Source organism: Sarcophilus harrisii, chromosome 4, assembly GCF_902635505.1.
Source record: "Sarcophilus harrisii chromosome 4, mSarHar1.11, whole genome shotgun sequence".
NCBI classification, from domain to species: domain Eukaryota; kingdom Metazoa; phylum Chordata; class Mammalia; order Dasyuromorphia; family Dasyuridae; genus Sarcophilus; species Sarcophilus harrisii.
Window position 1 is genome coordinate 269,966,014 of NC_045429.1, and position 16,966 is coordinate 269,982,979.

General features: G+C 42.6%; 1 protein-coding gene across 1 annotated transcript in view; it reads right to left on the bottom strand.

The window, feature by feature from the left end:
* Window positions 1–16,674, bottom strand: part of PPP2R5D (protein phosphatase 2 regulatory subunit B'delta) — an 18,376-nt gene extending 1,702 nt beyond the window's left edge. The window contains exons 1-13 of the mRNA XM_031964820.1: window positions 16,522–16,674; window positions 13,533–13,610; window positions 3,768–3,987; window positions 3,367–3,566; window positions 3,172–3,282; window positions 2,936–3,028; window positions 2,459–2,589; window positions 1,863–1,922; window positions 1,633–1,741; window positions 1,355–1,408; window positions 873–1,043; window positions 657–784; window positions 3–104 (exon numbers count right to left, since the gene is read on the bottom strand). Coding sequence (XP_031820680.1) covers window positions 3–104; window positions 657–784; window positions 873–1,043; window positions 1,355–1,408; window positions 1,633–1,741; window positions 1,863–1,922; window positions 2,459–2,589; window positions 2,936–3,028; window positions 3,172–3,282; window positions 3,367–3,566; window positions 3,768–3,987; window positions 13,533–13,610; window positions 16,522–16,548 — 1,484 coding nt within the window. The 5' untranslated portion in view covers window positions 16,549–16,674. The remainder of the gene's footprint in view (window positions 1–2; window positions 105–656; window positions 785–872; window positions 1,044–1,354; window positions 1,409–1,632; window positions 1,742–1,862; window positions 1,923–2,458; window positions 2,590–2,935; window positions 3,029–3,171; window positions 3,283–3,366; window positions 3,567–3,767; window positions 3,988–13,532; window positions 13,611–16,521) is intronic.
* Between the last annotated feature and the right edge of the window lie 292 nt (window positions 16,675–16,966).

A 16,966-nucleotide genomic window follows, 5' to 3' on the forward strand; every position in this document is an offset into this window, starting at 1 on the left:
ACTTTTGTTTCTCAGCCTTGTACTGCTGCGTACAGTCATCAAACAGCTTCTGATTCATTTCCATGAACAGCTTCAAGGCATTGTAGATCAACCCATGGATAGTCCTGTACTCCCAAGAGAACAGGCCGAGACACTGACATCCAAAACTCGCCCTGAGGCCACCCCCCCCAACTTTTCTACCAGCACCTGGCATCAGGCCCAGCACAAGAGTAGGCAATGAACATCTATTCCCATGACTACAAATTTTATCTCCCTGATAAATGCTCACCAAGGACCAAATCAGATGATGTGACCTCCAAGGCCCCTTGCAGATCAGAATCTATGATCCTATCAAAGATAACTGCCATTTTCCCATTTAAAAAGCTTTCTTAACCTCCACAAAGCCATATTTATAGCTAGAAAGACTTTACAGATCATAGGGTCCAATCCCTTTGATCTACAGATAGCATGAGAAAGGACACACACAGCTTGCTCCTACATTTAGGAGAATGAGCTGTGTCATAATGGGGGCCTGCTTGTACTAACACCCTGACTCCTTTGTGCTCTCCTCGAGGGCCCAATGAGCACCTGTGCACCCTCACCAAACACTGTTCATGGAGGGCTCCGAGCCCTAGGAGCCCCTGGCTTTGCCCCCTCCCTCCCACCTCAAGCCCTACTTGTTCCAGTGGCTCTTAGAGTTCCTGTAGAGCGCAGGGAACATGATAGGCAGGAGGCGTGCAGCATTGTCACTAATCAGGCTCATGATGTACTCATTGTTCCAGTAATAGAGGGCACGTTCTGCAACCTAGAGAGGAGGAAGAGAGCAGTGTACTGCTGAGTATCTGGCTTGGGAGGAAATGGGTGTGCAGGGGGATGCAGGGCTCCAGACTCACCTGGAAATGAGGGCTGGAAACACATTTGGCAAGCTGGCGAAAGAGCGGTTCCATCACTTTGCTGAACTCAGAGGGCTCAATGACATCCAGGATCTCCTCCAGTTCATTGAGAAACATTACTTCCTTGGGGCTGTGAGTTTTAGGCCAGAACTTTAGGAGGCCCACAATTACCTATAAGTTGAGAAGAGAACAAATCAAATTTCTGCATGCTTGTTCCCTTGCCCCAGGCTTTTCAGACCTCTCCTCAGTCTCCACCATGATATACTACTGTCTTTTTAGCCTATTTGCTCTGTATGTACAAGTCTCCATCTCTATCAACAGACATGAAAATCCCTGGGATGAGCCATGTCTGTAGCAAACTAGGAGCCCCCTGCGAGAGTGAATAAACTTTTTACATGGGAATCAGATAGTGGCATAGAAAACCTTGAGGTTGAGGGGAGATGTGGCTGTGAGGGACCTAGCCAAGATTGCAGATCACTTACCGGTTCAGTCAAACTGCTCTCCTTCTCCAAGAACTGCACCACACAGTACGCCAACTGGAGAATATCCAAAGACAAAGCTCAAAGGTAGAAGCAGGATGAGGTGAGGAGATATTTGAAGAGCTACAGAAAGCACTCTCTAATAAGCAGAGACTTGCTCAGCCTTTCTTTTTCTACTCAGTAGGACTTGTCTTTTCCCCCAGCTCAAGAGTGCCTATAAAAGACCTAGCTAGCATGAAGAAACCCACGTATGGCAATGTCAGGGGAGAAAGGCAGCTCACCTGAGGGTGGTAGACACTCAGAGACTTGACCTTGTGTAGGGGAAGCAGGACTCGGATAAGGAACATCTTATGCTCCTCTTTGAGGGGCAGGGCAAAGCCATTAATAATGCTAAGTGGGAAAGAAAGAATATTCTCAATACTGCAGCAGTGATCTATGGTGCAATATACTACCTTCTCCCCTCATCCTGCCCTTGGTTTCACCCATGCAAGTGTTGGGACTCCTCATTCACCTTCCCAGAATTTCAAGTAGTTCAGCAATTCCATTGTGATGCTCTGTCTCGTAAATAAACCTAGAAGCAAAGGAGGCACAGGTTTGGTCTTATCTAACAATTATCTCTGCCACATGCATGATGTACCTCTACCTGTTCTGATCCTTTCCCATATTCCCCTACAATCCAATTTTCTTTTTTTTAATTTTTAAAAAATTTTTTATTTAATAGCCTTTTATTTACAGGTTATATGTATGGGTAACTTTACAGCATTAACAATTGGCAAACCTCTTGTTCCAATTTTTCACCTCTTACCCCCCACCCCCCTCCCCCAGATGGCAGGATGACCAGTAGATGTTAAATATATTAAAATATAAATTAGATACACAATAAGTATACATGACCAAACCGTTATTTTGCTGTACAAAAAGAATCAGACTCTGAAATATTGTACAATTAGCTTGTGAAGGAAATCAAAAATGCAGGTGGGCATAAATATAGGGATACAATCCAATTTTCTTGAGAAAAATCACCCAACTATCTGTATGAAGGCTTTAGTTGCCCCATGTCCCTTTAATAGCCCCAGAATTTTCAGTGCCACGGTGCTCTTTCTTTACCTGTAGAAAATATGGTTGATCTGCCTACGGATATAAGCTCGAAGCCCCAGGAACTTGCCATAGATGCGATGAAGAATGGTCTTGAGAAAGTCCCTCTCCCGGGGGTCCTCACTGTCAAACAGGTCAAGGAGCTGAGGAAAATTAGGGAAAATGAGTGGGATAAAGTCAGAATTCACCGGAGAAATCAGAGGAAGGCCTGAACAGGGAATCCTAAGGAAATAAGCCCCAGAATGGGAGGCCTGGACCAAGCAAGCATCCCTGAGAAGTCAAAAGGAATCTCAATTTGACCCTGATCATTCTGATCACAAGGGTTAGTGTATACCATCACATGGTAAGGTCCCTTAAGTTTTTTTAATCCCTTTCATCGCTTTTTGTACAAGGAATAGTGACATGTTTAGTACAGAGGGACAAGAGCAACTAGAGATATGCTCTAGTTCATGAGAAACAAAATAAGAAACAGTCATCCTGGGAACTCACAGCAAGGACAAACTTCTGGTCGATGTACTTCTTGGCCACATTTGGCTGAAAATCGGGAGACTCCAGGAAACGTAAGAAAAACTCATAGACTAGCTGTGAAGGAAAGGAGTTGAAAGTTCCATAAGCACCTAAGGACCAGTGAAAGAGTTGTCCATAATTCTCTATACTATCCCAGAATCTGAGACAAGAGACCACTAAGTCACAGCTGCCTCCCCTTTCTCCTGAACCCTCCTTACCTGCAGATGGGGCCAGGCAGCTTCCAGGGTGGGCTCATCCTCTTCAGGATCAAACTCAGCCCCCGTGGGGTTGGATGATGGTGGTAGCGTCCGGAACAAGTTCACTGAAAACTGAGGGACAGAGTCCAGGTCAGAGCAGCCAAAGGCCCTTACCCCATTCTTGGCGGTGACACCCAACCTTCCCTCCATGCTCACCATGATAACAGCCTCCGGGTAAATAGCCTCCGTGACTACATCTCTGCTGTGTGTGATGTATTCTACCATTTCATTGAGTCCTGCCCTCTTCACTTCCTTAAACTTGAGATCACTCAGGGGGTCAGCCACAAAATCAAAGAGAACACAGCACTGACGTAGTTTCTGGATGAAGAGCTCCTCTCGCTCCGGAGATGGAGAGTCTGCCAAGAGCCCCAGACAGCATCAAGGTCCACCCTATCAGAGATCCAACCTATCCTCTAGTCACCTTCACCACTTAAGTCCCCACAAATCTCATACATCTTTAAGCAACTTCATCCAACCTTCAACATCTATCCTCAAGCCCAGCAATGCCCCATGCCCAGAGTCCCCTGACACTAGGCCCACCTGGTATACCTGCTCACCTTTCAAGGCAGGGAGCTTCTGTAGCTCACGGTTCTTGCTGAGGTTTAGTCGAGAAGAGCTTTGCCTTCGCTCCTTCTTGACAATCTGGGGCCCCCCTGAATACTTGATCTTGCTGAGTTGTGTAGGGGGAGGCGTGCTGTTGCTTGGCCGCTTGTTGGATGACGGTGCCTGAGACTGTGGCTGAGGCTGTGGCTGTGGCTGAGGTGGCTGAGGCTGGACCTACAGAAACAGGTCCTTGTTGAAAGCCAAATACACTGAAAACTATATGGAGGATGGTAAGTAGCAGGATGAATGAATCTATTTGGGGCATGGAATTGGAGAGGGAAGCAGAAATTTTACCTTCTATTCTGGATTTTTAAATTTTTTTTTTTTTTTTTTTTTGGAAAAATTTGTGAGTCAAGAAATAAGAGACCAAAAGCTAGATTCACTTATGTAGTCTCAGGATAGAGAGAAAAAGAGCAGGGCAAAGAAATATTTATCCAGGAAATAAGAATTTGTAAAAGCACTGTGCTTCTCCAAACCCTAGCCAACCTTAAGGTACATGGCAAATCAAGATTCCACAAGCCCTTTTTAAGAACTTTCCAATTCTTAGTAATTACTCTTTCCTCTGATTTCATAACTTTTTTTTTTTTTGCATCATTCCTTTATCAACTAAAGACAGTCTCATAACAGATCATATATAACCTTTGTCAGTATTTAACTGTGTGCCTATCAGACAAGATCACAAGGATCATAAAAGCAAAAGCCCTGTCAGACATCCCTATAGTCTTTCACAGCAAAATGAGCCCAATCAGATTAAAGTGTCTTTGGGAAAAGTAGAACTAGATAAATTAAAAATACAATACAATGTTGATAATGTTAATTTGTGAGTTTTCAGATTTCTTTTTACTTGGATTTGACAGCACTGCAACATAGCATCACAGTACCTTACTACACAAAAAAATAGAGGACCAAAATTTAGAGCTGAAAGGGATCTTAGAAACCATCAAAAGCTGAGTTTTGAGACAGGCAATAACTTGCCTCAAGTCTCTCAGATAGTAAGTGATAGGCCTAGATTTTGAACTCAGGTCCTTGGATTCCAAAGTTAAAAGTTCTTTCCACTGTACCCTACACTTCCCCCCTCCCCAGCTTTCTCCTGTATCCCCCCCTCACTGTAAGAGGCTGCTGAGTACTCACTGAGCTTGCTGTTAAGTGCTTCCACTGCCACCCAGAAGGGGACCAACTCTTTCACTTCCTTTTTCATTAAGGGTCAAGTATTATTCCTACCTTGACCAGGATAAATCACTAAATAGAAACAAAAGCAAAGTATTCATGTTGATAGGCTAAAGGAGCCCACGAAAGACTTGGGAACTCTAATTAACACAATGATCAACTACAATTCTGGGAGATTCATGATGAAGAATGCCATTCTTCTCCTGGCAACAAGGTGGAGTCAGGAGTCTTACAAAATAAGAGATATTTTTTAACCATGGCCAATGAAGAAATCTGTTTTGTTTGTTTATAAATAATTTGTTACTTAGGATTTCTTTTTCTTTCTTTTTCCAATAAGGGTTGAGAAAGGTGGGAAGGGAAGGAGAGATTTTAGTTAATTGGGAAAAAAATTTTAATTTAGCTTAAAAAGAGAGAGAGAAAAAGAACTGAAGAAACCCAAAGAACCACTTCCTGGACCTATTAATCATATGGAGAAATAGGAAGGCAATGGGATGCATCATTTTGAAAAGCTCCAAATCCTCTTCTATACTTTCATTGATCAGCTATTCATTCACACATCAGAATTCTCTAACAAGAATTAAATCCTATACTGAGATATAACATTCAAGAAAGAAATTTTCCTTAGAGGTTATAAGGTTAGGAAGTAAAATACCAGTATCTCCATCTTTTAACATGAAATAATTGGACTAATTCATAGTTAAAATCCTTTATAGGCTGTAAAAACAGTCAACCAATCAATGAACTAGCATTTATTAAGGGCCTATTAGGTCTTTTACATGGGGCTAAGTGATAGATATATATCAAGAAAAAACAAAAAACAATCCCAGCTCTCAAGGAGCTCACAGCCTAATGGGGAAACTATGCAAATAACTCTGTACAAACAAGCTATACATAGGATAAGCTGAAGATAATCAACAAAGAAAGAAAGATACCAGAAGGATAGAAGACTGGGATTGGCTTCCTGGAGAAGTATTTTATCTGAGACTTGAAGAAAGGAAACCCTGAAGAAAAAGATAAGGACACATTCCATGCATGGGGAACAGGCAGTGAAAATGGCCAGAATCAAAGATGAGTGTCAGCCTCAAGAAACAGCAAGGAGGCCCATGTCACTGCCTTGCAAAGTGCTTAGGGAAGTTTAAAGTATGAGAAGACTCAAAAGATGGTGGGAAGTGGTTTGGCACGGGATGGGCAAGGCAAATTATAAAGAACTGTGAATACTGACTACAAGATTTTATATTTGATTTTAGGTTTTATTTATAATTGATAGGGGGCCACTGGAGTTGATGAAGTGAGGAGAGGGGAAAAGTTGACAGGGTTAGATCTGCATTTGAGGAAGATCATTCGGGTAGTTGATTAGGAGAATGGGCTGGAATGGGGGAGAGAACAGAAACAAGGAAACCAAACAGCAAGCTATTTCAACAGTCCAGGTGAGAAATGATGAGGGTCTGCACCAGGAAAGCAGGAATGTCAGAAAAGAAAAGTCTACTGGAAATGACTTGAAGGTAGAAACATCAGACTTTAGGAATAGATTGGATATGAGGAGAGAGTGGTGGCAGGGAGGGGGTAAAAGAGTAAGAAGTCAAGGACACCTAGGTTGTGATGACTAGGAGGATGTGAAGGGAAGTTCAGAAGGAGAGATTTGTGGGGAAAGAGAGTGAGTTCAATTTTGGGCATATCTATAGGATATCCAGGTTGAGATGTTTCATAAGTAGTTGGGGATGGAAGACTGAAGGTCAACAGAGAGGTTAGGGCTGGATAAGCAGATCTGAGAATCATCAGCAGAGAAATGATAATTTAATATATGGGGACAGATGACATCAAGTGAAACAGTATAGAGAAAGAAGTGGGACCAAGAGAAAGTCCTGTGAGACACCCACAGATTTTGGAAATCAAGCCTTAAAAGCCCTTTGAAAGAGTCAAGGGAAAACAAAGGAGACTGAGATGAGTAGAAAGAGAACCAAGAAAAAAATAGTGCCATGAAAACCTAGATTGGAAAGAGTGTCAAGGAGAAGAGGATAATTAATAAAGTCAAAGTCTGCACAGAGGTCAAGAAGGAAAAGAATTGAAAAAGGCCATTAGATTTGGCTATTAAGAGATCATTAGTTACTCTAGAGAGAGCGGTTTCAGCTGAAAGATGAGAGCCTGGAGGTGAGGCAGCCTGGCACATGAGAAATAGAGACCCTTTAAGACCGCTAAAGCTCTGACTTTATCACTGTAACTCACAATTGAATAGAGCTCTATAGTCTGTCAAGAATTTTTCTTATAATATCCCTGTTTGACAGGCAATATTTCATTATTTATTCCCACTTTTCAGATCACAAAAGTAAGCAATCAGAGGTTAAGCTCCGTTAGATGGCTAGTCAGCTTCAAAGTCAAGATATAAACCCAGGTCATCAACCCCAAATTCACTGCACTTTCCATAATAATGAAAGAGTAACAAATTTCACACACACACACACACACACACACAATCAATTTCTTTTAAAGGAACAATGTAATGAAACTAAACTATGACTCCCAAGTATCAAATGCCCACTAGCAGTTGCAGGGAGTTCCCTTAGCTTTCCTTGGCTAAGTTCTCCAGAATCAGCTTCCATCCAGTTCACTCTCTAAGTACATGTTTATTTTGGCATCAGGACTGCAACCAGAGCACAACTGAACATCAAGCAAAATTGACCCAGCAAACCTGATCCTTACCCACTCAATCACCCACTTCTGAGCTTTAGTGTAGTCTATTTCTTCTTCCCCAAACTCTCTTAGCTAATAGAAAGCATCTCCTGTACTGGCACCCTGACCCCTAGCCACTGTTTTTCTTTGTATGTGAAGATCACCATCCAGATTGAGGCTTCCCAAGAAGACTGCCTCTGTGGCATACAACTAAAATTACCTGCTCATGGCAAGGTGTAGTGTCAAAGCAAGTAGAGAGCTGGTCTGGAAAACGCAGGTTTAAGTCCAAACTCTGAACCATCTTGGCTGTGTGACCGTAAGCAGGTCACTGAACTCTTTCTCAGGGCTATAAGTTATAAAGACCTACGCTTGGAGAGGATATTTTCTACATCAATGAAATCACAGGTCCAGTCCTATGCCTAAGTATGAAGAACGTGTTTCTCCTATCACATTATTTGTTTTTTCCTCCACTGTATGTACGTGTGTGTATATGTATGTGAGGCAGTGTGCCTATGTGAATCCCTCTCCCCCACTGGCTAGAGTTCCCTGACTGGGGTACTCCATCTCCTCTCTCAAATTGGAAGCTCCTCTAAAGAAGTGATGGTCTTCTTCTGTCTTTGTTGTCTTTCTCCCCCAAATTTCAAAATAGGATTCTGCACTAAGAGAAATACTAACTCATGACACTGACCATTGTAGGAGAAGAAGCCTGGATAGAAGCGAGCCTAAGGGACTCAGGAATTATTATCTACTAAATTGACATTTGAGTTTTTTAAGCCTTTGCTCCTCAAATTAAATTTAAGTTTTGCCGAGTTAGTCCTGATAATTTCAGAATAACAGATTTATAGATTTTTAGCATTGGGAGGAACCTTGGAAATTATTTTAATTTAGTAACCTAAATCAACCCTGGTCAGGATCCCAATTCATATCTCTGCTTCCCAATCCAGTGAGCTTTCCACTAAAAAATCCAAGTAAACTATTAGGAAGTTCTTCCTAATGACAAGGGTTGTAAAATGCTGGCCCGAGTGACACAGTGGGGATTGAATTTTCCTCCCTGGAGATCTTTTAAAAATGGGAGATTCTCATCTGTGTGGGCTGAGTTAGGCGTGGTCTTCCCTGGAGACACAGGACTGGGAAGATGATCTCTTCTTAGAGTCCTTCTGTCAGGCTTATGATTCAAGAACTTCTATTCCACAGTATAATCCAGTAATCATGGTAAAAGGTCTCTTTCCCTTTAACACACACACACATTTCCCCATACACAATGTCCCCGTAGACTGTTTCGTCAAAGATGCTTTATTGGTATATGAAAAGGCTCAGGATTCAAAAGAAATAATCCTATCCTTTTCCTCCTGTCAATGACCCCACACACCCACGTGCAGGTTGCCTACAAAAAGTCTGGGCTCTGGCAGATTCTGAGGCTGTTCAAGTTTAGCCTTAAAAGCCCTTTGGGGGGCAGTTCCTGTGTCTCAAAAAGAACATAAAAGAGGAAAAGGACCCACATGGGCAAAAATTTTTGTAGCAGCTCTTTTTGTAGTGTCAAGAAACTGGAAACTGAGCGGATGCTCATCAGTTGGAGAATGGCTGAATAAAGTATATGAAGGTAAAAGAATATTGATGAGCAGGCTGGTTTTAGAAAAGCTTGGAAAGACTTATATGAACAGATGCTGAGTAATGGAAGCAGAACCAAGAGAACATTGTACATAGTAACAACTAAGATTATGTGATGATCAACTGTGTTGAACATGGCTCTTCTCAACAATGCAGTGATTCAAGGCAATTCCAATAGATTTGTGATGGAAAAAGCCATCTGAATTCACAGAGAAAACTAGAAAGACTGAATGTGAATCAAAACATAGTGTCTTCACCTTTTTTTGTTTGGTTGGTTTTCTTCTCATGGTTTTTTCCCCTTTTGATCTGATTTTTCTTGTATGACATGACAAATTTGGAAATATGTTTTAAAAACTTATGTCAATTTGCTTGCTGTCTTGGAGAAGAGGAAGGGAGACAGAAGGGAGAAAGAAAAATTTAGAATACAAAATCTTATAAAAATGAATACTGAAAACTATCTTTACATGTATTTGGAAAAAGAATACTATAGAAAAATTTTAAAAGAAAAAAATAATTTCAATACTCATAAAAAATGTTGAAAACTATCTTTACATGAATTTAGAAAAATAAAATATTATTGAGGGGAAAAAAGGCTTTTAGGAAAGCTCTGTCTCAGAGAATAGGGATAGAGTAGAAGGCCAAAGATAGACTAATGTCTGACAAGGAGCCTTTCTCCAGCCACTAGGGCAACTCTGTTTTAGCAGAGAAAATCCCATCTTCTCCTTTCTCTCGTCTGGCTTTCTTGTTGCTCACCTCCTGCTCTCCAAGCATCTTCTACCAGGAAAGTCTTATTTTAGGGTGAAATTAACCTTTTAATTGATATGCCAAGTGAAACAGGTTCACGATTTAGACATAAAGGGTGATATTATAATCAAATTAGAAGAACAAGAGTTAGTATACCTCTCAGATCTGTGGAGAAGGAAGATATTTATGGCCAAAGAAGAAATAGAGAACATTATGAAATGCAAAATTGATAATTTTGATTATATTAAATTTAAAAAGATTTTTGCAAACAAAACCAATGCAACCAAGGGAAGTGGAAAACTGGGGGGGAAATTTATATCCAACAGTTCTGATAAAGACTAAAATATATAGAGAAATGACTCAAATTTATAAGATAGTCAAATGATAGTCAAGGGTTATGAACAATTTTCAGATGAAGAAATTAAAGCCATTTCTAGTGATATGAAAAAATGCTTAAATCGGTAATGATTAGAGAAATGCAAATTAAGACAACTCTGAGGCACTACTACACACCTGTCAGATTGGCTAAGATGACAGGAAAAGATAATGATGAACGTTAAAGGGAATATGGGAAAACTGAGACACTGATACATTGTGGGTGGAACTGTGAACAGATCCAACTATTCTGTAGAGCAGTTTGGAACTATGCTCAAAGGGTTAACAAACTGTGCATATCCTTTGACCCAGCAATGTCTCTACTGGGTCTCTTATCACAAAGATTATAAAAGAGGAAAAAAGGACCCATATGTGCAAAAATGTTTATAGCAGCCCTTTTTAGAGTGGCAAGGAACTGGGAACTGAATGGATGTCCATCAATTGGAGAATGACTGAATAAATGGCTTATTAAGTTATGGTATATAAATACATAAGAAATGATCAGCAGGAGGATTTTAGAAAGGCCTGGAAAGACTTACATGAACTGACGATAAATGAAGTGAGAAGAACCAAGAGAACATTGTGTATAGCAAAAAGATTCTGTGATCATCAACTGTAATAGACTTGGCTCCTTTCAACAATGAGGTAATTCAGGCCAATTCCAATAGAATTGTGATGAAGAGAGCAATCTACACCCAGAGAGAGAACTGTAGGGACTGAATGTGGACCATAACATAAGTCTTTTCATTATTTTTGTTATTGTTTGCTTGCTTTTTTTTTTTCCTTTTTCTTTTCCCACTTTTTGATCTACTTTTTCTTATGCAGCATGATAAATGTGGAAATATGTTTAGAAGAACTATACTTTTGACTACATTGGATTACATGCTATCTAGATGAGAAAAGGAGGGAGAAAAAGAAAAAAACAGTCCTCTTCTTAGTTTCTCCCACTTTATTCCTTTTTTCTACGTCTCTTACAATGCTTTGAACATCAGACCCAATTTCCAAACATGCTGAGTTCTAGGCTTCTAGCTATCTCCTAGAAGGTTCTTTTTTTATCCCCTAATGTCACCACTGTCAAATAGATTCTAAAGTTGGCTTCCTACTCACTGTGTGAATTTGGACATGTCACTCATCTTTTTCAGGCCTCCATTTCTCTATCTATAATAAAATCAAACTTATTTACTTATTTTGACTTTCAACACGAGAACAAAAAGGACAATACAAATATAGTCAATATTCCATTATTACCCAAGATTAGAGATTAAAAATAATTTGAGTAACTTAAATCCCTGGATAAACCCAAATTTTCACATTAGTCCATCTCCTCTCCTGATCAAACCAACAAGATAACAGAAGAAATAAGAATTGTTTCCATGTCATCTTTTCCCATCTACCTCTTTGGAGGGACTAATATGCAAAAGGAAGTACAGGGCTTTGACGATCCATGAATGAGTGCTTCAAACCCAGAGTAGAGAGTTAGCTAAACTGCATTCGTACGCATATTCTCCACTGAAGCTGGAGACTGTTACCCAGCTCTTTCACTAAAACACATTCTCCTTTCCCCCAAACTTCCCTTCTTCTGAACTCTCCTATCAGTCAAGGGTCCCTCTATGCTCCTCATCATCTAGGCTCACCATGTGGGGTCATCCTCAAATAGTCTCTGCACTTATCCAAACATCCAGTCTGCTGCCAAGTCTTGATTCTACCTTCTAGATCCTATACACATCCCCTTTTCCTTCCTCACACAACTGCTACTGCAGCATAAGATGAATTCTAGTAGGTCTCCCTATTTTAAGTCTCTCCTCACTCCAATCCATTTTCCTTTCAACAGCCAAAGTGCAGGTCCAACCATGTCATCCTTCCCTTTCACTTCAGTCAATTCCAGTAGCTCCCTGCTATTTCTAGGAGGATTAATTACAAATCTTCTACTTGGCTTGTAAGAGCCCTTTACAATCAGGGACTTTCTACCTTTCCAGTCATTTTCTTCTTTACTCTCCTCCACAAACTCTAAGATCCAGTGACAGCAGCTTTCTTGGTGTTCTTCAAACACAACACCCCCAAGCTATGTGCTTTTTCACTGGCTGTCCCCCACCCTCTCACCTTCTCCTCCTAGCTTTCCAAAGACAAGCTTTTCCCAGTCTTCTCCCATTCCCCATGACTGTTGCCTTCTCTTCCAGGTTACCTTTGGTTTCTAACATATATATCCTATATGAAAAAATGCTGGATATTTTCTTCCCCATTAGAATGTGAGCTCCCTGAGGACAGGGGCTATGTATTTGCTTTTATATTTCCTAAACTTAATACAATTTAAGAATCTAATAAATGCCTATTGACTGACATATTATTCTGAGCATTTCCTTTTCATTCTTCCCACTACTGTCAAATCCTGTCCTTTATTACCTCTCCATGACTGCTATAGTATATTGAACTCTGATCCTTTCTGCCATTCAGGGACTTCCACTAGATAGTGAGGAAAGGCAGATGGAGACCAGCCTGGGAGAAAATACACTCCTAATGTGCCCTCTTCTCATAATCCAAAATTGTGAGGGTCACCCTTCATCTCATCTAAAATCCATGTATTTTTTTTTTTCTTTTCCTAGCCATCATTCCCATCATTCTCATCTCTTATACTCAAAAGGAAGAATGTATGAGTTGGGAGTTGAGCAGCAAGGTGGTACAGTGGATAGAGACCAGTCCTAGAGTTAGAAGGATCTGAGTTCAAATACAGCCTCAGACACTTGACACTAGTCACAGCTCTGATTGCCTAATCAAAAATAAATAAATAAAGCATATATATATATATATATATATATATAGGCAGATGGAGATCCAATAATATATATATATTATATATAATATAAATAAATAAATAAAAGCATTGAGAAATATGGGCAAACATTACCAAGATTTTTTGTTTTTGTTTTGGCAGGGTGGGGGTGGAGGTGTGTAGGGTGATTGGGTAGTCAAACCATCTTAGAGAAGGCAAAGGCTTTTGTTGGCAACTCTAGGATGAACTTTCCTACAAACATAAGGGGCTTGACCCTTTCCTCTGCCTACACATCTAGCATTCATATAGAGTCCACACCCAAGCTCATATCCTTTTTTGTGCTGAGTTCAGGAACTAGGACCTATACATGTAAAGCAACCACATATATTACCTCGTCGGTACCTTCCCCGCCACCATCTTTCCCTCCGCTGTTAGGCTTGGTAGTCCCTTTAGCTGATTTAGGAGGCTCCTGTAAAAGAAAGAATCACAGTTAGCAGCCACTGATGGAACAAGAATGGTGTGGCTGGTTAGAATCTAATGGGTTATCTGGGATACGTAGTGAATAGTCACAAGATCATGCTATTTAGAGCTGGAAGGCGCCTTAGAGATCATCTCTGGGAACATCCTCAGTTCACTGATGAGAAAACCAAAGGAAAGGGATTTGCCTGAGGTCACACAGCTAGTAAATAGCAGAAAAGGATTTCAAATCCAGGTCCTCCAATTCCTAATCCAGAGCTCTTTCCATAATATCATGCCTCTCATATTAATTACCAAATATTTATCTCCCTTATATCTAGACACTACGGGAGTTAAGGAAGTCATAAGAGACACGGCTGTCTCCTTTTAAAGAGCTTATAATCCAGCTAAGACGACAAATCCAGCACCCGTAAATAAATGAACACATAAATGCTAAAAATTGCGTGGTCCTAAGTGTTCTATCAGTTCAGAGAAGGGAAAGATCAATCAGTGTGGGCTGAAAGAGCTGGAGAAGCTTCAAGATGACAAAAGGATGACGAGGGCATTCTGAGGGCAGGGACGAGCAGGAGCAAAGGCAGAGAGGCAGCACTCAGCTGTACGTGGGCTCCCTCACTTTCCTGCTGCTTGCTGGCCGAGCCAACCACAGTGACCAGACTTTGACCCAGCTTTGGACTATAGTGATGGAAAGAAAAGTCAAGGAGAGCTGGAGTTTGGAGGGGTCCTCGCACACACTCCCCTACAATGCTACCACCAAACCAGGAGGAACCAGCTGGAGTGAATGTCACACCCAGGGGCCCAGTGAAGCAAGACATTCAGCCAGTTTAGAACATGAGCAATGGGGAGGGCTGGGTTCCCCCCAAGAGATGATTTCCCTGGCCAGCAAGATTTTATAAAGATTTTCTACCCCGTTAGGAATCTCATTAAAGGAGATCTACCTCAGGGTTAGGGGAATCAAACAAAAAAGAAAACTCAAATTCTAAATCAAAAAGCTAAAACTATCCAAAATGGGATATATTCTATCTAAATCTAATCATTCAAATCCCTATAGCATCACTTTCCATTCTTACACTTAGGCCCATGGTTTATTTTTCTTTTATTTTCTCTGCTTCAGTTGCCTGGACCTTATATATTATATCCTTTCTTCCCCAACAGACTAGGGGACTACTTAAGGGTAGGTACTATCCTCCTTCAGATTAGGAACAACCTACGGAAACCTCCTACTGGTGAGCCCAGTATAGAGATCACTCAAATGGTGCAGTATAGATTATCTTAGCAATGTCAGTTCCCCAAGGGCAAAGTCTAGGTCAGGCATATATCTTATAAGGCCCAGAGGCTAGCAAAGAATCAGAAATATTAAACCACTTCCAAAACCCCCATACTCTTCTGTCTTTACACCAAGAATCTGATAGGTTGTGCTAATAACCTAGAATAAACTACTTGGTGAACAACAGGTAAAGATCAAGAGATTAAAATTCAAAAGGACAGACTCAGCAGCTCCTAGACTCAGCTAGAAAGAAAGCAAAGACAAATGGATTGGAGATGAAGTTAGTATTCTAGCATACTACATGTAACTTTGTACCCCAAAGTAACCCCACTTTTGGATCAGAATTTCGATATGCACAGGAAAAAATAACAAAGGGAACTAGACAGAGAAAGAAAGATCTGCCTATATAAGCATTGAAAAAAAGTAAAGAGGAATATGAGGAAATAGGTAACAGAATGATAAAAGCTTCCCTAACCACAAAGCAGAATCAGGCAATTCCTACTTTTAGGCAAAAGACAAGAGTACTTTAGTGAATTTCGTATTTTGTTGTTTGTATTTGAGAGGAGGGAGGAAGGAACTTTTGACAGATAAACTTTATTTGGCCAGTGGGATGAGATCTCAGATGCTCCAGGGTTAAGGTCAAGAAAGTGCTCCCCAAAGCTGAAGCAGAGAAAAAGAATATAAGGGAGCAGAGCATAAACAGGTGGAGAACTGTTCTGAGTCCAAAAGGAGAAGAGAGAGGGAAACGGGGTCAATTTGGGTTGAAGAGTAAGGGCTAGGATAGGGAGGAGGTGATGAGGATGGATATGAAGGGCCTGGCTCAGGCTAGAAGGGAGAAGTGATTTCTGACTGTGTCTGGGTGAATATTCTGGAGGGAGTATGCTGGGAGCAGGGCTGTCTCGGTTTAAGGGAAGGGACTGTCCTAGGTTGGGTATGTATAAATAGGGGGTGACCCCAAGTTAAAAGGAACGGGATGGGGTGTGGGTGTCTGGAGTGAGGATAAAAAAGAGGGACATCTTCAGATGAGAAGGGAGAGCCCTACTATGTGTGAGGCAGAGAGAGGAGTGCGGTGGCCCTGAGTGAAGGGAGGAGGAAGAGAGGGGGTGCCCAAATAAAGGGGGTAAGGAGGGAAAGGAAGGGAAGGGGCTGTCCTGTAGGTTGCCAGGGGTCACCTAGGAGAAGGCGACCCTGGGATAGGGAGAAGTGGAAGAGACTGGGGAGATACAAGCTTGGAAGCAGGAGTAGCCTCAAAATAGGGGAAAGGTTATGTGTGTTTCGAGGGAGCGGCGCAGAGGCTGTCCTACAGTGTGCACGTTGGGGGGGAGGCCAGGAAGGAGCCGTCCCGGGGGTGCTTTGGGGAGGGGCCACCGTGGGGCATTGGGGGAATACAGAAGAGAGGGGTGTGGGCTGTGTGCGTGCGCGCGCCTGTGTGCTGGGGGGCGAGGGTGGCGCAGGAGCACGGGGGGAGGCTGAGGAAGCGTGCAGGGGCCCGTGCGGGCTCAGGGCGCTGGGCGCGCGGGGCTCTCGCGGCCCGGCCCGGGAGGGTCGGCGCGGGGCTGTCCCGGGGCCTGGCTCGGGCCCCTCCCTATTTCCCCGCGCAGGCCCTAGGGCGGGGGCCAGCAAAGCCGGGCCCGCTCACCTTCTCCTTCTTCAGTTTATAGGGCATCTCGGCCCGGCCCGCCTCGGCCCGGCCCCCGGGGTCTCGCTCCGGCTCCGCGCTGCTGCGATGGGCCCGCTCCGGCCTCTCGCCACCGCCGCTGCCGCCGCCGCCGCCGCCGCCGCCGCCACCGCCACCGCCGCCGCTGCCTGCGCTTTGAGCCCCGGCCGAGCCGTGCCCGCGCCTGCCATTGGCCCCAGCTCCCCCAAACCTGCCTAACAACCGCATTTCCCCTGCCGTGATTGGCCTCTGCAGCCAAAGGGGCTCTTTTTTTTTCCTTATTGGAAGGGAAGAGTACAAACCGCCAGAGCTCCTTCCTAGGATTGGCTGGAGCGGGAGATCCCGCCCCCAAAGGGGGTGGGTCTTGGGAGGGGGGGCGGGGGTAAGAAGGAAATCAAAGCTTGCCTCTGCGCGGGCTCCGAGTTGG